This window comes from Antedon bifida, chromosome 10, assembly GCF_963402885.1.
Source record: "Antedon bifida chromosome 10, ecAntBifi1.1, whole genome shotgun sequence".
NCBI lineage: Eukaryota > Metazoa > Echinodermata > Crinoidea > Comatulida > Antedonidae > Antedon > Antedon bifida.
In genome coordinates, this window is record NC_136235.1 from 4,595,523 (window position 1) to 4,616,627 (window position 21,105).

Below are 21,105 nucleotides of genomic sequence, written 5' to 3' on the forward strand. Positions count from 1 at the left end.
GTAACTTACGCTGCGCGACTCTAAAGTCATATAACATAGTTTATTATAGAGATAGAGGTCAATCTTCTGACAAAGTTATACAATCTTATGTTAACAAGAATTAGAGATACGCTGCGGACAAAATTCGTGGAAAGAAAGAAGAATAAGATAGAAGAAGAAAAAAAGATCGTGACAATAACAATATATTTAATATATTATTCAAAGACTTTTCCCAACATATGTTCCATTCTTTCCAACATATTTTTATTTTCTTCTAACATATGTTTATTTCCTTGCGACTCCTCCTCCAGCTTTAGCAGTCTAGCTTGCACCAGTTGCATCTGATGATCAATTCCTCTCTTCAGATCCACAAATGCTGTAGCCTGCTGTCTAGCAATCACCTGCAGCTTCGACAAACTAGTTTGCTCCATGCTAGCTTGTTCTCTGTCGCTACCATCTAATTCTTCACTTGCAAGATGCTCAAGAGAAGAACATTCAGGATCATTGTGTTCATTTGATTGTTTAAACTTTTGCCGCTTTTCCTTTGAATGATTAAGGGCGCTATCAAATTCATCAAATTCGACATCAATCAAAGATGATGTTGAAGATTTCTCATGGGGGTAAAGAAGCCGTCCAACCTGACTCTGGACTTCATTATTTGGCGATTCTTTCTCTTCATACTGTTTGATTGATTCTTCAAGTCTGCAAATTATACAAGGAAAAATATTTATTTGTTCTATTGATTTCCTTAGGAAGACATTATTAACTAAATTTAATGAATATTGTTTATCTTTGTAATAATCAAATGTGAATTTAAATAATTCTAAATTCTGTCTACATTATATATCAAACTATTTTGACAGAAAAAGTGAAATTGTGCTCAAATATGGTATTGATATGCCCATCATCATGTCCATATATGGGTAAATCACATTTTTTTGTCACATAAAGTTTGATAGTGTAGACAGAGCTTTACACATAATTTTCTTAACATACTTAAACTAGATGATTATTGGCGCATGATTTATTCAACTACAACTTTGCTAATGCCAATTTCCTTACTTTTTCTCAATTCTATCAACTTTTTCCGTCACTTGTGAGCTTTCAAAATTTGCTTTCTTGCGACGGTAACTTGCAGCACATTCTTTTTCAAACACTCTTAACTCAATTTTCTTCTCTGGATTGTACAATATATCTAAAAAAAGAGATAATAACTTTAGTATTTCAACATAAATAAACCATAAAAATAGATAGGTTATCTTGACTGGAGTGACTTGGTGTTTGGATGTCATAGGGTCGTAGAAATAAAAACAATTATACACAAGATAATGGTTGTTAATCTTATGATTTTAAAGTATTTTTCTAATTTGATTTAACATATTTTTCGTTTGTTTTGCTATGACTTGAAAAAAATTAAATTTCAAAAAGCAATAATAGAAAAAAAACCACCTTTTTCATCGACTTTACTGCATGATATATTGATCACTCTATACAGCCATGAGAGGATCATAAAGAGGTGCTGAAATACTACAAAGGGAGCTGGAATGGCTGGTCTATCAGCATACTCCATCACCAATGCATACCGTTCATACCGCCATATCTGAAGTGCCTTGCTTTGGACTTCATCAAATACAAAACTGGGGTGAAAATAAAATGCAAAATAGAATAAATATATATCCATGCCTCAAAAAGTATAAATAAATGATAATTGCATTCAACAAACACAAAAACAGTTATGTCATTGATTGTCCAGAAAATTGAACATATCTATTCACACTTTTTCCTATCCAAACATTGTACATAAATACAAAAATACCTATTTACAACACAGTAACAGTAGTTACAATTTACTGTGTTTGCGCATTTTTTACGTCACAAAAAGTAAATGTAAATATGTATACGCATTAGTCAAAACTTTTTGATTGATTTTTAGTGGAAAATCGGCTTAAGAGAATAGGGTGGTTCTGTACAACTGACACATGCCTTAATTTCTTTCTCTTTTACAGTAAAGAAAAGAAAGCTAAACCAATTCTCACCTAAATATCGCAATCAGAAGGTTTAACAGCAGCACATTTCCTATTAACAAATAGATGCCGAAGAGTACCGAGACAAAGATGTGTTTCTTAGGACATGGTTGAAGATCATCAGTTGGATCATCACTACAATCATCAACGTTACCTGCAGGAAAAACAAGCAATCTAAAGTGTACTGTAAGTCATGGTGTAATCTTTTTCTTTGTAAATCAGCACCTTTAAACTCCCCTATGAAAGACACTTTTCCTGTGAAACCAACAAGTTGCAATATGAAAAAAAGTATTTCTGCACGCAATCATTACAAAACAAAACCAAATTACCTTCAACTGTGTCCAGAAACAATTCACCAAGAATCTGGAAGTAAGGCATGTAGAAGATTCTAGTAATGGCAGCAGGAACATTTGTTTGATTGGGAAAGAGAAGGGATTGACTAGCTACACCATAGCCAACCATAAACACAAGCAAAATACAGAGAAAAAACATTAGCTCATGAATCTGCAAAAGTAAACGATGTTGATGTAAATTAGAATAAAACACATTTCATTCTTACATTTGTAGCTAAACTGTTTAAAATTGTTATTACACAATGCATGACTTTCTATAAAAAAACTAAATTGGCATTATTCTATGTACAATTGTTATACATTATACACCAGTACCATTTTTCTTATCATAACCATCTTGGGACCAAGATTAGTATTGACAGCGTACATCCGAAGTAGCCTGACATAGAATAAGAAACAGCTAGCAGAGTAACAACATTTGGCACCATCAATCCAGTCTAAACTCCAGTGTAGACAATATCCTAGACTGGCTAGGCTAAGCATTAGTGCCTCTATCCAATTCCACACACTGCGTTTCCACAGACGAACATTCTGATACCATGTCTCAAACTCGTTTGGTATTAGCAACTGAGGTAGAGAAAATTAAAGAACTATGAAATAAAAATAAACTTAAACAAAGTCCTAAAATGTCAAAAGGCTGATTAAGTTTCTGTCATTCTGATTGGTCAAATAGTCATGTGACACTGTGTCTCCAAAAGTACTTTCACATACATACTGTGTGAGCAATATATTTTAATTTATCAATAGTTGCCTTTTACCTGTCGAAATTCTTCAATAATAAGGGTACAAATCCATACAAATAAAATACTTTCATGAACTGACGGCTTTTCTTGAAAATCAAAAATTAGCACATAGCTGAACAACAGAAGTAGCATCAAATATGTAATCTAAAAATAAATAAGATATGGTCAGTTTATATTTACTGTATAATAATATAGTGGGCCTAGTCATTAAAATTACTCAGCAATTTACCATCTAGAGAACAGATGGTTGCCATATTATAAATATAACAATAGGTCTAGGCAAGAAGATAAAACGGATTAAAGAAGCATAATTTTAAAATAACATTTCACACAGTGATGTGGTCTTACCAGTCCACCAAAAAACTTTGTTACTGGGGCATTGTAGAACATTGACACTTTCTCCTGCATTGTTTTTGAAACAAAGTCTTTTCTGTATGGAATCACCTTCAACAGTAGCGGTACAAGCAAAACAAAAAACGCTTTCCCCGAGGAGCAACGCATTCCATCCATCCAAATGTTCTGGATGACAGCCTGAGGACATGGACGGGAAATAAATTCCTCCGCTTCTGACTCGGCTGCAATGGTTAAGGTGTTCATACCTCCCCACTGCTTGTGTGGAATTGTAATCATCATCTGAGCTAGATCTTCATCTGTGACATAGCACTCATCAATTACACAGATTGCAAGTTTTTCAAATTTTCTGAAACAAAGATCATCATTTTCACGATTAGAAAAAGTAAAACCCAGCAAACATTAACTTTATTAATTATATTACAATTAATTATAATTATATTTACACTGTTGTAAGGCAGAGACCCAAGGTCCCTGGTTTATGGACCTAAGTAGACGACATATTTTAACACCTGTTCTCTTCCCCTGGGCTTAGCTCATAGCCGTTGCGCCACTGAAGTTTATTACCTTGAGTTTTCAAGAAGCTTAAGTTTGTCATCTGGATCTTGGGCACTTTTTGACATTGAACGTAACATTCTTGATGCAACGATGGCTAAACAAACTGGGTCTTCTCCTCTCTCCCAGAAGAATTCTGCTAGGTCCATCCTAAGAAGGTCAAGCAAACAATAACTGTATATTCACTCATCAAAATATACATAGAATTAATTCAAAATTACTGAATCAACAATTGCTACTGAAGTTTTTTTTTTATCAATTTATTTATTTATTACGGCATAAAACAAAGTTTCTATTACACAAAAGTGTTTTCAAAATCTGTGCCAGTACATACCTGCTAACCAAAACTGCCCACAAGAAAAGCTCTCTAAAAGGTCGTGGAAAGTGCATGCCAGGGTTAACAAGCTCAGCTACCGAGAAGCTCTCACCTATGGATAGCGGCTCATTGTTTGACTTTATGTTTAGAAACTCTACCTGAGCAACGTAAGGTAGCATCAAACCTACATGATTAAATCTTTTAATGTGAATATGTGAATTATGCATGAGCAGATTTTCAGATTTTGCTTGAAGAGAGCATCATTTCACATCAAAAGCAGGGACAATCCTGAGAAATGCCAAAGCGTTGAAATAGGAACCATCCAAAAATTACAACTGATTTTAAAGAGGAGATATAAACTATGAAGATGACAATGATCATATGATAATGATATTGATAATATTAAAATGGACGTCACACGATTGATATCAATGATGATGAGAAAAATGATTATGATGAACGTAGATAATGTCTGAAGATTAATTACCTGATAAGCATGTTGACATTGCTACAAGTGCTTTACACTCTAGTCCAACATCACCAATGTTACGATCGTGATTATACAAAGGTGCTTCGTGTTCTCCCATTAATGACTGAATTAATTTTCTAACATGATGCAGGTAAAATATATTACCTAACTGTAAAAAGTAAAAAGATTAAAATGTTTTGCACATAATTTCTACTGATGCTCAGAGAGGCATAAGAGAGGCATTACCATGGAAGAAAACTTGCTGTAGAGACCTACATGCAAACACCCAAGGATCAGGATCCAGGAATGGTTTGGAGAGATCAGTCAAAGACAGAAGATGATCTACTGTAATAAATTAGTGGATCTTTTGTTTGTATATTTACATTTATTATCTTACCCCACCACGAGTTTTGTCTACGATTAGCTTGCGAATAAACTTGTTCGTTTCGGCAGCTTTGTTATACAAGTAACGTAGTCTGGCAACCGTCAGATATTCTTTCATGATGGCGCCCTTTTCTAGAAACAGTTCTAAGAAGTCCGCTCTGTTCTCAGTCAAAGCCTGAGTCACAAAGTTATCAAGACTCCCAAGCTAGAAATACAAAAATATACATCATTCAAATATGAAAATCTATTATCGATTTTCAGAAGAGTCGCTATGTTGACCAAAAATGTCATGGTATCTTCAGTACAGATGGAAGCCCTAAACACACTTTATTATACTTGTACCAAAACATACTTTTAAAACTTTTGAGTTTGAGATGATGCAAGTGTTTTAATGAATCCCATGTTAATAAGTACTTACTGGCCAATCATTATGGTCACTGAAAATACTCTCAGCAACATCTACTCGACCCCATGATAATGCTAACTTCAACTGGGATTTAGATGATGCAGTCTGGCCTAGAAACATAATTCAGCAAAGGAAAATGTTTAATATATTTTGTCAGATCAGGAACTGATTGATGGAAGATGCAGGTGATCTGTGTTTTTCGTAGCATAGTAGTATCAAAACATTAATTACCTTTGAGTAGAGCTTTAAGTATAGCTAAATCCAGATCGGCTTGTTCTCCTGTATCCATTCTAAAAATGGTAATCTTTAAAAGAATAATAAAAAGATTTTATTTCATACAAAAAGAGAGAGATTAACAGGCTAGAGAGAGGATACCAAATATAGAATAGAATCAAATATAAAAGTATGAATGAAAAATAAGTAATAATTATCATGATTGATAATAATTATTTATTATGAATAATTAATTTGTATCTTTACCATTGATTCACGTTCCATAATAATATCAATAGCCCCTTTTAGTTCCGGTATCGTGTGATGGTCTTTACTAATTTGACACACAGTGTGTATTCTTTCATATATTATACTTTGCACAGAAGATTTTATTTTTCGTACTCCACTATTAGAAGAAAAACAAATTAAAAATATTAAGTTATATTGATATATTAAACAGGAATTAATATTTTAGGAATTTAGAATGCTACAGCTAAATGAAACTTACTTAATAACAACACAGTTCCTATTAGCAAATGCAAGCAAATCGGCTGCTCTGCCTGTACCTTCACAAACCACAACAGGAGTATCGAGTAAAACAGCTTCTTTTGTGGATAATATTGTGTCCGAACCACCCTCCAGGCAAACTTTTACAACTGGAATACCTAGACCAGGCTCTGTGAAATGATAGATTAAGTTAAAATTTCACAAAGGTTTTATTTATTTAGCAATCAGAGGGTATAAAATGTGATTTATAGGTATTTAGTATGTTGTTAAATACATTAATACTAAATCAATTGTTAAAAGCCCCTTTAAATATGACATCAAATTACCAAGTTGATTTTGAGTAAACTTCTGTGCCCTGATTGTCTGTTCCAGTTTAGCTCGGTATGGGACGTCGCATCCAGGCATCCTGGTACCATCATCAATTAGCAGAAAGTGTGTGTGGTATGGATTTAACGAGACTGGCTTACCACGTTGTACGATTGGGTTAACTTTGTACTGGGCTGGATACAGTCCCTGTCAAGTCATAGAGATAACATAGGTATTTAGATCAACACTGGCGTTTTGTATGGAGGTTCTTGTCACAAAGTCGTATAAGATTCAAGTAATGTTTGGCGTGTCATACCTCTCCCTGTTTACCAACAAGTGACTGCCAGTTCTCTACATAACCCCAGGGTGCAACACCTAGGCAGAGTATAGGTGTTCTTGTTTGTGCTTTATTTGAAATCCATCTCATGGCTTGACCCTCTTTAACAGCTTCACCAACTGCCTTGTGAACTCCACAATTTACTCCAGTGCTAATTATCCATGCACCTACAGTTTGTGCAGCCTAAAAGAAAAAACAAATCAGTTTAGTAGGTAATCTTGACAGCATCTCATATCAAGATGATTTTTTTTAGCTGCCAGATTGCATGATTAGAATGTCTGTGATATGATTTGGTGAGTTTGTCACTTGAACTGGTCAACGCTAAGAGTCTAAACTAAAACTTTTAAAACATTTGTTTGTAAACTTTGAGTTTGCCACTGTTTGGAGAGGAAGGCTCAGCTGTTACTGGAGGCAGTGTCATTTTGTCTAGCTGCAGAATTGCATGACTACAAAAACTGTTATTTGATTTGTCCACAAACTTCAGCAAACTAGAATTTGTCCAGAAACTGTGGTAGCCTAACTTATGCGAGCAGTTGCAGTTTGCCAAACAGGTCTGTCAACAGAAACTTTGGACAACTTTTTTTAGCCTCTGCAAACTACAGTTTAATAATGTAGACTAGTCTTTAGGTAGTGTCATTGATTACAGACTAAAAACTTAGTCTAGTAGCTTAGTTTGCAGACTCAAGCAAACTCCACATTTGGCAAGAAATGTTTCTAACTACAGCAAAGCTAGTTTATTGTTCTTCAGATATGTTGCATTCTAAAAATACAATGAGAATGGCAATTACTGGATAAATAGTGCCCCTCGGAATAAGGTCTTAATAGTAATAAAACTGCCATTATCACCTTGACTAAGCCTCTGTTAAAGGTATCTTGATCCTGTTTGTTCAATATGAAATTCTTGGTACCACCTGCTACAGATATTGCAAGATGTGGTATTGGCATCTTCCAGTGCTTTGACAATAGATTCAGTGTATGTTTTGGATGGGTATCATTAGAGATACGAACATACTATATAAAGAAAAGTAGAGAAATCATAATAATCAAACACACACTTAATGCTAGTATAAAATGGTATGGTTATATATAATAAATGTACTTTTAGTTGCATGCAACGCGACTCTACAGCTCACTATGTCGGTCGGTTGGTTGGTAAACACTAACTTGAGCACGCGACTGCAGCCATGTATATGGCCTTGTTACATTACATTACAGATCCTAGAATGAGAATTTGAACAAGCAAACAATGCAGGATAAGAACAGGGGCTTGTTCTTGGGCTCTCACAACATACAGTAGCATATGCCAAACTCAAATGAACACCCCATGAGAAATGACCAAAAACAACTTAGAAGAAAACTTTTTCCAGATATGAAGAATAAAAAAACCTTAATTGGGGAGTAGCAGAACAGATGATAGAAAAAAATGGTGGAACATTTTTGCAGGATGAAGATGACAACTAAATTTTAAAATGAACTAATTAAAAAAAAAAAAAATACAAACATGTGCTACTCTAGATGATGATTCTAATTCGGTTAAAAACTCAATCTTCCCAAAGGCATCAGTTGGAAACTCCTTGACATCTTGGTGTTTATCCCAAGCATTCACATGTAATTCACTCTGTACGCTGAGGTTGTCTCCTTGAAGTTCGGCTGTAGTTTTCTGAGAACCTGTTGTTTGCGCTGAACCAGTGCACATGGGTATGGCTTCCTGTATATGTTCATTCCTTAGTCTACCACAACAACACCTGAAAGAAGTGAATACAAATGAACAACTGTTTCCTTAATTTGTTAAAAGGATCCACCATTGGAAACTAGACTGATGTTAATTGTGTAATATAACTCTTGTTATAGCCCATTGGAAAAGCCTGGGAAACCAGTTTGAAGATACTAGATACATTGTCCCCTTGAAAAAATAAGTTTTGTTTAAAGATGTATTGTCCCTTTGACCAATTCAAAAAAAATTTTTTTTTTAAATTTCGAAAAAAAGTGGGTCATTTTGAAGTATCATAATAGTTATTAACTTTCACCAAAAATTAGTAAAAAAAAAAATTATTTAACCGAAATACAGACATTTTATTGTTCAAAAAATAACTTTGACTTCCAGTCAAAGTTTTCGATCAAAACATATCTCATAATGCAACGCGCTTGTTTGGCTACTCTGTATGCATAATCATAAAATTTCCTCGCGATCTGTGTGAAAACACCTTCTCAACCGCGACGAGTTGTAAACAATCCTAATTAGCATCATGTATAATGCATACTCGTGGTTTGAAATCTTTGTTTACTTTCGCTTGTGATGATTTTCCAGACGAAATGTAATCAAATTAATTTACCTGTTAATTACGTAAACTTGTTTTTTTCGGCTCGAATTTTCGACCTAAAGTGAATACCTTTAATATTACTTTGATATGGCCAATTTAAATTTAGAATATTTTTTTTTCATTTTTTGTGTTTCAAGGGACAATACATCTTTAATATGCCATTTTAATGTCACATAATAATATTCACTCTGACAAAAAATTGGATCAAAAAATTGTTTTACCTAAAAAAATGTAATTTAACCAAAAGCCTTTTATAAGTGAAATAATTATTATTTGTTTTCCATATTTTTATGCAGAAGTGAATTACTTTATTAAAACTATAAAATGGCCTATTCAAATTCTATTTTATTTTATTCAATCATCTTTATTTTTCATGTTTTTGGAGAAGGGCTAAGGAGTTCCTGCACTTAAGGTAAACCTCTATGCAATTCCTATGTCAGAAAAATGAAAGTATAAAATAAGAATTCTTCATTTACTTTTTATCTTTGTCTCCTGGTTTCGGAACATATCGTGCACACTCTTTTTTAAAAAATGTTGTGGCAATCCAACTCTTATTGATGTTTTTTTCCTACAAAAAATTGCAATACTATTATAAATATTTTAATACCTTTTTACTTAATTCGAACTAACCACTGTTCATAAAAACATAAATAATGCTATTTTACTTTTTTATTTAAAATGTATCAACCACTGTTCATAGAACATTTTTAATAATAATAATAACATACTCTGTGCTTACCACTAATGGTATATATACACTGTGAGTAGATTCTGCATCGCTGTCTTCTATAATGTTGGTACTACTCTGACTTCTGCTGTATCTTGACTTCATAGGGCCTACACCAGCATTTGCTCTTTGCAGATTTGTCTTAACATTTCGTTTGACTAGCACGCCATCACTTGATGTGCTAATTTGAGGCAAGAAGTCCATATTCATTGAATTCATTTGCATGCATTTCAGAAACTCAATATTATACTAAAAAGCAATCATCATGCCTGTAGGCCTATCATGCATTATGCCTACTATAAAAGAAAAATATTTTACAAAAAAACTGTTAAATACTTAATACTTCTGAATATTTTAAATAATTGTATACATATGGTAAAACAATTGGAAAACTATTTACACTGGAAAAAAGCATACCTAAACATAAAATTATAAAAAACAAAATATCAAAGAATTCTCATACAACTAAGAAGTTAACTTAAATTTACATGGCATGGACGAACTCATTGGTTGAACATCGCCAAATCGTGATAAACAAGTAACCAATGAATTTTACGCACGGTACACGGACCTACACAATAGACTAAACTGCAGTATTGCTGACTACGGCCTTGCCTCTATAGTGAGAACATACGACCGTGGTCAAAAAGTAGGTCTAGGCCTAGTCTAGAAAATATGATCATCCCTACTCAACAAAGACGAGTCTGCTCTTTATTTAAACTAATGCAATCAATATAATTATAAAGAGCAGTTCTAGTAAATTTGAAAATTAAATAGGTTTAGTTGAGGCACAAAGGTACTCACCAGCTCATTTTATACGCTGTGTTATTAACTACTTTAGCATTTCATATTATGACGGAAACTCCTTGTAAGTAGGCTTAAGGTGGGCTTATGTCGACACGGAACTACGATAGCCTATCCCTGCCACTATTATTATTATTTAATTATTATCAAATTCATACTGAGTCGAAAAATTGTCGACATAGTAAGTCGAAATTTGACACAAAGAATGTTAAAATTAGTGAATATTTAAATCGCGCGCTAGCACATGTGAAATCGGGTCCCATAGATGATGGAGCAGGAATAGTTAAAAGTTCTGACCAATCAGAACTAGGAATAACCCCAGACGATACGTCCGGTGCCTTGCGCGCGGGAGGGCCAGAATAGAACAGGGAAGGGCCGAACATTCACAGTCCAACATGAATCTACCACGTTTGTCATTTTGACAATCTGTCGAAATAGATAAGACTGATCTCTTATTTTTAATTTCCACCACTTGTATATTAACAACGAACTATGCGTCAAAAGCGTCCATTGCCCCGTCGATTCCCAATTGTGTGTACGCTACGGACTCGCCGCACGTCAACATAGGGAAAAACTGTAGATGTAAAATGTAATCAGTGTTGTAGATTACAAAAATGAGAACATTTCACATATAGATCAGTGTATAATTGATAAAAAGTTTCAGTATCGGAAACAATTTCGCGACCCATCAATTTTTGTTCGCGACCTAAACATTTCATATTTCAATGCAAAAAACCTGAGGCATCTTGAAATTTATGAATATCCTCTTAACCTAATCAAGACAGTGGAGTTATGCGATATCGAACAAAAATACAATAATTGTAATAGAACACAAGATATTTAATTTATTAATATGAGAATAATAATAATAGGTATAATAAAGAATGCCGATAGGGGTGGGGTGTTTCTGTAAGATCAAATACGCAATGTTGGGTCGCGAAAATTCCCAAATAGGATCATGGGGTCGCGGTCAAAAAAGGTTGCGGAACGCTGATATAGGGTATATAATAGGCATTTTTCCTAAAAAACAATTCACAAATTATTTGCCCCAAATCTCAATTTTTGGGTTTATTTATTTTAACTTTTTAACACATTTTCTTGAAAGAATTTGGAAAACACAAATTAGCCTCAAATCAAATCCCCCGCATCCCCTACGCGCCTCTTTTATTTTGTAAACGCGCACTTCAATTCTTCTAAAACTCAATTGGACTTTTAATTAATATGGAATCAAATAGATACTATTGTAACACTCCTTTGCTAACCTTTCGTAAAAAAACTTATATCTGTTTTTTAAATTGAATTATGTTTTTTATTATACTATTATTTAGCCTAGTGCGTGCGTTTTCCTGTCCTTTTTAAGGTTTTTATTGGGGTGACGACTTCTATATTAATTATGATAATTTTTCTATGTTTTTACACATTTGTGAACGCATGTATTCATATTTATCATTTGATTATTTTTAATTTAACAAATGTTGTTTATTCAGAATATTGTTGATTGTAGGGCCTACGTGTCTAGCTACGCGTCGTGTGCTTAGCTTGCCGCCATCATTAATATGCCATATGATGGATATTATTAGCAAAAGCTACACTGCACTATCTTTGATATTAGACAATATACCACAATAGAGGGCGCAACTTCAATAAATAAAAAAAAATAATAAAAAGTTGAGAACAACAAAATCGGAAGGGAAGAGAGTATCGACAACCTACCTACCCTCATAAATAATTAACGTTGTACATTAAACACCGGATTTGAGGGACATGAAGTTTAAAACATCGTAAGGTAAATAAATACAAAAAAATGTGCAGGTTGACAATTTAATTACTAATATTTTACTTTAGGCTAGGATCTAGGCCAGCCAGGCGGCCTCCTTCGGCTCCCTATATTATACAGGATCGGTTACCAATGCGTATGGACGTTCGGGCCCAACCGTGTGGACGTTCGGGGCCAACATAATTAGACGATCGGGCCCAACATAATTGATTGGACGATCGGGCCCATTCTAAAAATAAAGGAAAAACGATCGTGTCCACGAAAATGAATTTAATTTATAATTGTCCACCATAAAATCAATTAAAGTTGTTCTTTTCACGAGTTTGTGATACAAATGTAATTTATGTATATGTATATGGTGTCATCATCACTAATGATGTCAATTATAATATGAGCCTCAACAAAAGCGATTTATGCAAATTGTTTTTACTTGCTACAGAAAAAACCAATTTCATATTCAATGGTGATATTTATTTATGATCAAATAGATGGTGTGTCAATGGGATCTCCCCTTGCACCTGTTCTAGCCAATTTATTTATGGGTCATCATGAACAAACATGGTTAAAGAATGGTTAAACACAAGCTGCGGTCATGTTTTACCGTCGTTATGTTGATGACATTTTTTGTTTATTCAATACAAAAGATGATGCAAATACTTTCTTTGACTATATTAACGATCAGCACCCTAACATAAAGTTCACAATTGAATATGAGATTGACCATCTTCTTCCATTTTTAGATAAATTGTTAAACAATAATGGTTCTTCTGTCGTAACTTGTCTTCAGAAAGCCTACCTTCACGGGTCTCCTCACTAATTTTTACAGTTTTACTTCCTTTTCTTACAAAATTGGGCTTGTTCGTACTTTGATTGACAGAGTTTACAAATTGAATAATTCCTGGTCTAGCTTTAACAATGACATTTCAACCATTTTAAGTAAGAACTGTTTCCCCTCAGTATAATTAATGACAATATTTACAGATATCTTAATAATGTTCTCTCTTCTTAATCCTTAAATTTGATGATTTACAGACGTGTTTCTCGCACACCGTTCGCGAATTTTGCATACACGAAGTTCAATATTTCCGTTTCTATGGAGCGCCAACTACAATAGATAGAGGGTTTAAAACTAAGTGGAATGCATCTACTTTTAATGCATCTATTTATAAATTAAACATTTTAATTTCCAATTTTTTTGTCAATAAAAATGTTGTAACATGTTACTGCTGATAATGTGTTGTTTTCAAAAAACATTAACCGACCCTAAATCAGCATCACTAATTAGTCTATCCCGGGACTAACAGGGATATTATTTAGATCATTGAGGTATAAACCTACAGTACATCTTAGCTCCATAGAAACGTCAGTATTGAACATGGAGTATGCGAAATTCACAAACCGTGTGCGAGAAACACGTCTGTAAATTCATCCATTTAAAGGATTTATTTGTTATTTGAAGCAACTTGCCCAACAATCTACATGTACTGTAGCCTAGGATAGGATAGTTGTATTTTGCGATTTGAATGATGATAAAGCAAATGAAGAAATTTCTCCAACAAGAGAAATTCATTTATTTTAAAACAATTTTGAATGTTTAGTTTCATTTCAATTATTTCGTCAGTACAAAGAACATATATTTAAAAATAAAGAAGAAGAAATATGATTAAAAACAAATAAAATTCTCAATAAATGTGCTGACAAATATATAAACTGTATTTTTGTAGGTGCGAATGTGAACTATGCCTCTATCATTATCGGATGATGCAGACGATGTAGGTGAATACACACGTGAGAATGGACAGATACAAGCTGATGAGGATGATGTTACCAATGACACTAATGAGTTACAGATATCTAGTAGTGATTTGTGTAATGAGTGTGTCACTGTAAGTTACTCAATTTTACGAAGACAGACATAAGATGAATAAAATAAAATGAAACTTTAAAATCTAGGTCATTTTGTAGTTGAAATAAGGTTATTCACTTCCGCAGAAAAACACTTTACTCACAAACAGTTACATTTAACCAATTGCTCATTGTGGGCTTCCAGGTAACATAATTTTTGTTCCAGTTATTTATATTATATTTTTGTTAGATTCAATTTTTTAGTCAATGAATGACTTTAAAATGGCATATTAAATGATTTAAAAAAATCATGGAACAATATCTATGGACTCTCTTACTATATATCCACCACAGTTAAAATGTTAAAAACAGATACTGAAATATTCCATAATGCAATGTTAGGGGCTTCTTATCGTAGACAAACATATTATACTAAGAAAAAAGTGAGTTAAACATTAGCACAGTTCTTAGTATCCAATTAATCACCCAAAATAAAATACTGTACTCACTCAAATTCAAAACCATGTAACAAGCTGTTGTTCCTATAATAATAATTGCAGTCCTATTACATAACTTGCTAATTTGCATAACATTAACAAACTAGTCTTTTGTTATTTATAGATCTGTATAAGGCTGATTATTTATTTTACTAAATTTGTAACATTTTTATTAGTGAGAACTGAGACACAGTTGTGTGTCCATCACACACCACAAAAATAATTACACAATTATCTCAATTAGTATTTTTTTGCAATTTATTAAAATATCATATGTTTTTCTTAGATATATATTACGCACAGAGGTGGGAATAATGCTTCACAGTGAAAGGGTTAAACTATTATAAAACTGTGTGTAAAATATTTTAAAGGAAATACTAACTCCTGCTCCCTTTTCCTACTGAAATCCTTCCTGCCAAGCCTCTGATAGCCTTTAAACCTTCCTACTTTGCTTCTTACAGACATCCCAACTCTGCAGCCTCTGATAGCCTTTTAACCTTTCTACTTTGCTTCTTGCAGACATCACAACTCTGCAGCCTCTGATTGCCTTTAGAGAGGGGTTAATTATCAATTGATGTTTTATTGGGGAGGTGTTCCGGGTGTTTATTTAAATAAATACCATCCTAATTGGTATAATCAATACATTATTCCGCGACACAGTGAGCCGTTTTGGCCTAAGAAGGAAGACGTTTTAGACGGCTTGCAACATGGGCGTAAGTATCCCAGGGTCCTAACGGGACACAGATAGCACACAGTATACATAAAGTCCTGGCAGCTTACTCAAAAACTCGGCTATTGGGGTTTCATTCGATTTCAAACAAAAGCTCTTATCATTAGTTCTCTCGATGTAATTTTATATACTTATTCCCCATAAAATGTTTTATAAATATATTTAATTTGATCTTTATGTACTACTATACCTTCACACGCGCGGTCCGAAAATAAACATAAAACTAAAATGGCTATCGCCACCAACGGCCAACTTAGTTGAAACCAACCATGCAGGGTGATTGACACACCGTGAACCCGGAAATTACTTACTTACTTACTTACTACCGCGTGGAGAGTTAAAAATCTGCAGATTAAATCAGAAATTTTGTTATAAAACTCTTTATAATATCTTCTCAAGATAGAAATATGGAACAATATCGTAATACTATAGTGGAAAAAGGTATCCAAGGCAGAGATTTGTCCCGAAGTTTTTCCATTGTGCTCGCCTATGTCAGAATAAACCATAATTTATATACAGATGAAATTATTCTTTGAATATTGAATATGGCGGATCATACAGTATGCCAGAATTTGTTCTCTGAAAATTTATGCTAAAGTTTAATTCTTCAGTTTAACAAATTGTAGGTGATCTTTGTGATTAAAGACAATTTAATTTTAAAGATTAATGATTGAATTAAAATTAAAGTAGAATTAAAAAAAAAGTGCCTACATCCTTTTATTTATGTCAGGTATTTTAAAAGGACCATGAATGGGATATATAGCCAGAGACATTAATTCTAAGTCCACCCACACACTGTTTAATTAGTATGTACATAAATGAAGATGTTCTAATGTATCATATAAAACATGATGATTATTCATTTAATGTGTTTAACTTCAAATTTATTGTTTTAAATTCTTTTCTTCACCATGGAAACTCCTAATTTAATGCACAATTATAGTTACTAATAGTAATTACCGTAATAAACTCAATAACAATGATCTGATGAATCGGTCTAGAATCTATGAAATACATTTAGATAATACAGTGTTTAACTGGGATACCGTGTACAGTAGTAGCATAGGTACAATGGTTCCTCATAGCATAGCTTTCGATAAATTAATCGTTGCTATAGTACACAGAACCTGTGATGCAGCAGTGTCACAGTTGAAGCATGGTATTATCTAAGGCTTTGATCTGTTACAATTATATAATAGTATCTATAAAACTAATTTATTCTTGTTCCTTTCTACTGTTAGCTACTGAAAGAATTTAATTCAGAGACAGCAAGGTATAGAAATTTAGTGGTTGGTCTTGGAGGATCAAGTGATTCAGAGTTCCTTAGAGATGAGTTAAAAAAGACAAGACGGAAAGCGAGTGAGTTAGCTCAAAAGAGTAAAGAGGAACTGATGCCACATATGCAAAGGTAAGAGTGGTTGACCTTTGCTCCTTACTCGAAAGTAGGCAATTCATCGCTAGTTGGTCATACTGTTTTGATTTCACAATCATTCATGAAAACATCTCAGGACCCCATTTTCACAAATTATAAATAAACCATAGACTCTCCTTGGTGAAGATGAAGATCTCCACGCAAATTCTCCTATTATTGGAAACTTAGCAGACTTTTTTCTTACTATAAAATACATTCCGAATACCATACTTTTTGCGGTGTTACTAACTGTATAAAGTCGCCAACCCATGTCTGGTATTGGGAGAGTTGACTGTATTGTAAAAGAATACGTTTTACACATTATTTCTTTTACATTGGGGTATTTTTATACTAAGTGCGTAGAATATGTTACTACGCTGCCTTGTATTATTGTATTTATTACTGAGATAATTAATACATTTCTGACTACCTTTAATACAGTAAACTAACAGCACTGTACATCAAACAAACTAATGGCGATAATAAATAGACGTTATCAAACAATTGCTATAAAAAAATATTATCTTTTAAATATTCTGTGTACAATTGTATACCGAACACTATAGCAACCAGCATTGAGCTATCTTAATTAAGTCTTTGACACTTGAAGACGTGAAATAAATATTATTTTTTCAAGATAGGAACAGTTTTCAGATTTTTTTATCAATACAATCGCTAAAAATAATAATCTTATTTAAATGACTACATTAGGAATATACTGTTTAAATATTTTAATAATAAGTGATCTCTTGTGTAGTCTAATTAGTACAAACCTCCATTCATATGTTAAATATATTAAGTATCAAATTACTTATCATATTGTGCTTGATTTTGTTATGCAAGTTTGCTGACATGATTAATTATTGTGATTTTACGAAATCAATAATTTAATTAAATGTGATTTATGATCTGATATTGTTAAACAACATGGTGGCTACATTTATTTGATTGATACAATAATGACGTACAGTACTTGCTCAACCAAACGTAAAAAACGCAAATTTAAGATGAAACTAAAAGCTTAAAAGGTCAAATTATATTTATCCTGTAATGACATTTGCTTTCCAGAAAACATATTTTTTGGCACAAAAAATATTTAAACCATGAATGTTTCAAACATTCACTCAAAAAGTAAATTTAACAAACATTTAACTATATGACAGTCACCAGTGTTCTTCAAATTAAAAATCAGCCTTTGATTTCTTATGTGTTTATGTGTTTTGTGGTGCAACAATGGTGTGTTGGGATATTCCCACTTGCACAGTTCACAGACCATTCTATTATCCGATAGGGGTAATCAACAAAGTTTTTCTTTTCATATTATATTCTACTCTTCTGTTAATGTATATTGTTGGTTTATTTGGGTAAGTGGCACTACCAACACTACTCTTGGTTGGTGTGTTTTTTTTATACTTACATTTTTTAAACCTGATTTATTTATTTTTTAACTAGGCGTTTAGATTTTTGTATGCCAGAAGCAAGTGGATATGATCGACTATGGCACACCTTCTCTGCATGTCTTGAAGTCTTGGAGAAACACATGAGAAAATCACTTGAGTTAGAACGTTCTTTCCCTATGGTGAATGGTTAGTGATGATAATTGAGTGTTATGGTTAGAAACCCATAATATTGAATTCTTATGATTAATATTAATAATTTTTGATAACCCATGGTGTGTAGAATAATGTGTAATGTATAACAAACAAACAACACAGTGGAGACAAATTTAGGAAATTTACAAATCATTTTGGCATCCATACTGGATCTAATTTATAATATCTAATGGCAGATAGTGTTAAAATGTAGTTTAAAACCTCAGCCTTCCCAGTGCAATTCCAGTCATTTTATACCCATTCTCTTTTTTCGTATAAATGATAATAAATAATAAAACTATTGTAGTAATCATGTCTTCATCAGTTGGACAGAAAATAATACTTTATGTCCATAATTGATGTACTATACTACTTATTATTTGATATTCTACAGGATCATCAATTTCATTGGTAATAAACACAGGTCTGTCAGCGCCACTTGTCTTAGACAATATTCCTGTGAGTGTTGAAAACCTAGACTCACCGATGGTCACCAAGAGGAACTTTGAAATGAAAGAACTTAAGAGTTTAGAAAAGTGAGTTTTTTGGTTGGTGACTCATAGCACCCACCCAACTGAAAGTACTGTTTTATTTATCATATATACATTAAATACAACAAATTCTATTAGTAGGTATTTCCAGTTTACACCTCCACTTTTTTAAACCTAGGTTCATATATATATATGAGAGGTTTATAGATAGACTTTGATCATCACTACTTAACACACATGATGTTGATAATCATTTAGGAAATTATTCTCAACAGTAACAATAAATGAGAATGGCAAATTGTATAACAGCTGTCTACTTAATGACCACAAGCATTAACTAATAATTACAGGCATCATCATTACCACGCTGCTACATAGATTATTAATGATTATAAATTAAAGAAAAGATGAATACTAAGTTAAGATCAAAGTTCTAGCACCAGGTGTTTATCACTCATTCTAGTAAATTGATGTTGATAGTGGAGCTGTAGCTTCTTGGTTAACATTTCAACATTTTTAATATTTTCCTTCCATCCCAACATCCAGGGTTCAATCCTGACCTAGTGCCAGGGTTCAATCCTGACCTAGTGCCAGGGTTCAATCCTGACCTAGTGCCAGGGTTGTAACTAACAACAATTTTTGCTCCATTCCCTAAGCATCAGTAGGATAAACTATAGTTTTATTCCTTTTGTAATTGGCAAGTTTCTTTCTGTTCGATACGCATGATACTGAAATACATTTCAAGATTCATATTGTAAATCTATTCTCAGTTTACACTCCTCAGTTTCAAAATGTCAAAAGAGGCCATGCTTTTTTGTTGTTAACTGCAACCCTTTTTTCATATTTTGCAGAGAAATTCATGATTTGCGGGAAATGAGAGGTGAGATGCAACGGAAAGTGGATGTAAAGCCATGGATGATTGACCCGGTGTCTGACAGTAAAATTGTAAACAAGTCACAAAGTACCATAAGTGGAGGCACGTCAACGCCTAATGATTCCGTAAGCTTTGTTTCATCACTTTTTTCTTTACTCTGATATGTTTTATTTTAGACATATACATTACTCACATTTAAATTTAATATACTTATAAGATTAGAAAAACATTTAAATCACTATAAAATATACAAAATATTGCAACAAGAAGTGTGTATTGCGTTTGGAACAAAGGATAATTTAAAACATGAGAATTGTTTTATTCTGTTGGTCTGATTCTCCTTAATTCCTTGATATCAAAATTAATTGTAAAAGATAAGAGTGGGTTTTCACAATTTTAGTAACTTTAAAAGTTATAAAGCATGGCCAAGCCATAGATGGTGCTGCTGTTTTTGTTTTATTTAAATCCAAACATAGAGGGTGCTATTTAAAAGCATCTATAGTAAACAATAAATATGCAAGGCAATCCCCAAAGCATGGAATGTATTTACTAAAATGTTAAATATATTATCAAATTGTATTTGTAGGTTGCAGATTTACGTGTGCCAAGAAATAACCGTTGTCTTTGCCAAATGACGATAGCAATGATGTCATTTACTTTGTTTATTGCTGTCATTATGGTGTGTGTTGTACTGATAGTTGCTGAAAATGATGATGCTGAGAGAAAGTAATAGCCTATTTTATGTTCCACAATCTCTCTGGAGTTATCAATCAGTATATCTGTGGAGTGATGTTGTATTCTGCAATCAATCTGTATATACCTGTGGAGTGTATTCTGCAATCAATCTGTATATCTGTGGAGTGTATTCTGCAATCAATCTGTATACCTGTGGAGTGTATTCTGCAATCAATCTGTATATCTGTGGAGTGTATTCTGCAATCAATCTGTATACCTGTGGAGTGTATTCTGCAATCAATCTGTATATCTGTGGAGTGTATTCTGCAATTAATCTGTATATCTGTGGAGTGTATTCTGCAATCAATCTGTATATCTGTGGAGTGCATTCTGCAATCAATCTGTATTACCTGTGGAG

General features: G+C 33.1%; 2 protein-coding genes across 2 annotated transcripts; one reads left to right on the forward strand and one right to left on the reverse strand.

Annotated features, from left to right (window-relative positions):
- Positions 1-194: 194 nt before the first annotated feature.
- Positions 195-8,702, reverse strand: LOC144854589 (transient receptor potential cation channel subfamily M member 3-like). The gene is made up of 20 exons (XM_078712528.1): positions 8,445-8,702; positions 7,790-7,954; positions 6,923-7,126; positions 6,627-6,813; positions 6,302-6,470; positions 6,061-6,199; positions 5,812-5,884; positions 5,593-5,690; positions 5,188-5,379; positions 4,809-4,959; positions 4,340-4,505; positions 4,018-4,155; positions 3,448-3,799; positions 3,115-3,243; positions 2,672-2,923; positions 2,333-2,507; positions 2,016-2,157; positions 1,429-1,616; positions 1,042-1,174; positions 195-681 (listed from the first exon to the last, which is right to left on the reverse strand). Exons 1-20 carry the CDS (start codon positions 8,637-8,639, stop codon positions 195-197), a joined length of 3,735 nt encoding a protein of 1,244 aa, XP_078568654.1. The 5' UTR covers positions 8,640-8,702.
- Positions 8,703-12,465: 3,763 nt separating this feature from the next.
- Positions 12,466-20,856, forward strand: LOC144854408 (regulator of G-protein signaling 9-binding protein-like). Its single transcript, XM_078712355.1, has 7 exons — positions 12,466-12,581; positions 14,297-14,458; positions 16,886-17,052; positions 18,508-18,641; positions 19,042-19,183; positions 19,990-20,137; positions 20,599-20,856. The coding sequence occupies exons 2-7, from the start codon at positions 14,312-14,314 to the stop codon at positions 20,740-20,742; spliced, it is 882 nt and encodes a 293-aa protein (XP_078568481.1). The 5' UTR covers positions 12,466-12,581; positions 14,297-14,311; the 3' UTR covers positions 20,743-20,856.
- Positions 20,857-21,105: the final 249 nt, after the last annotated feature.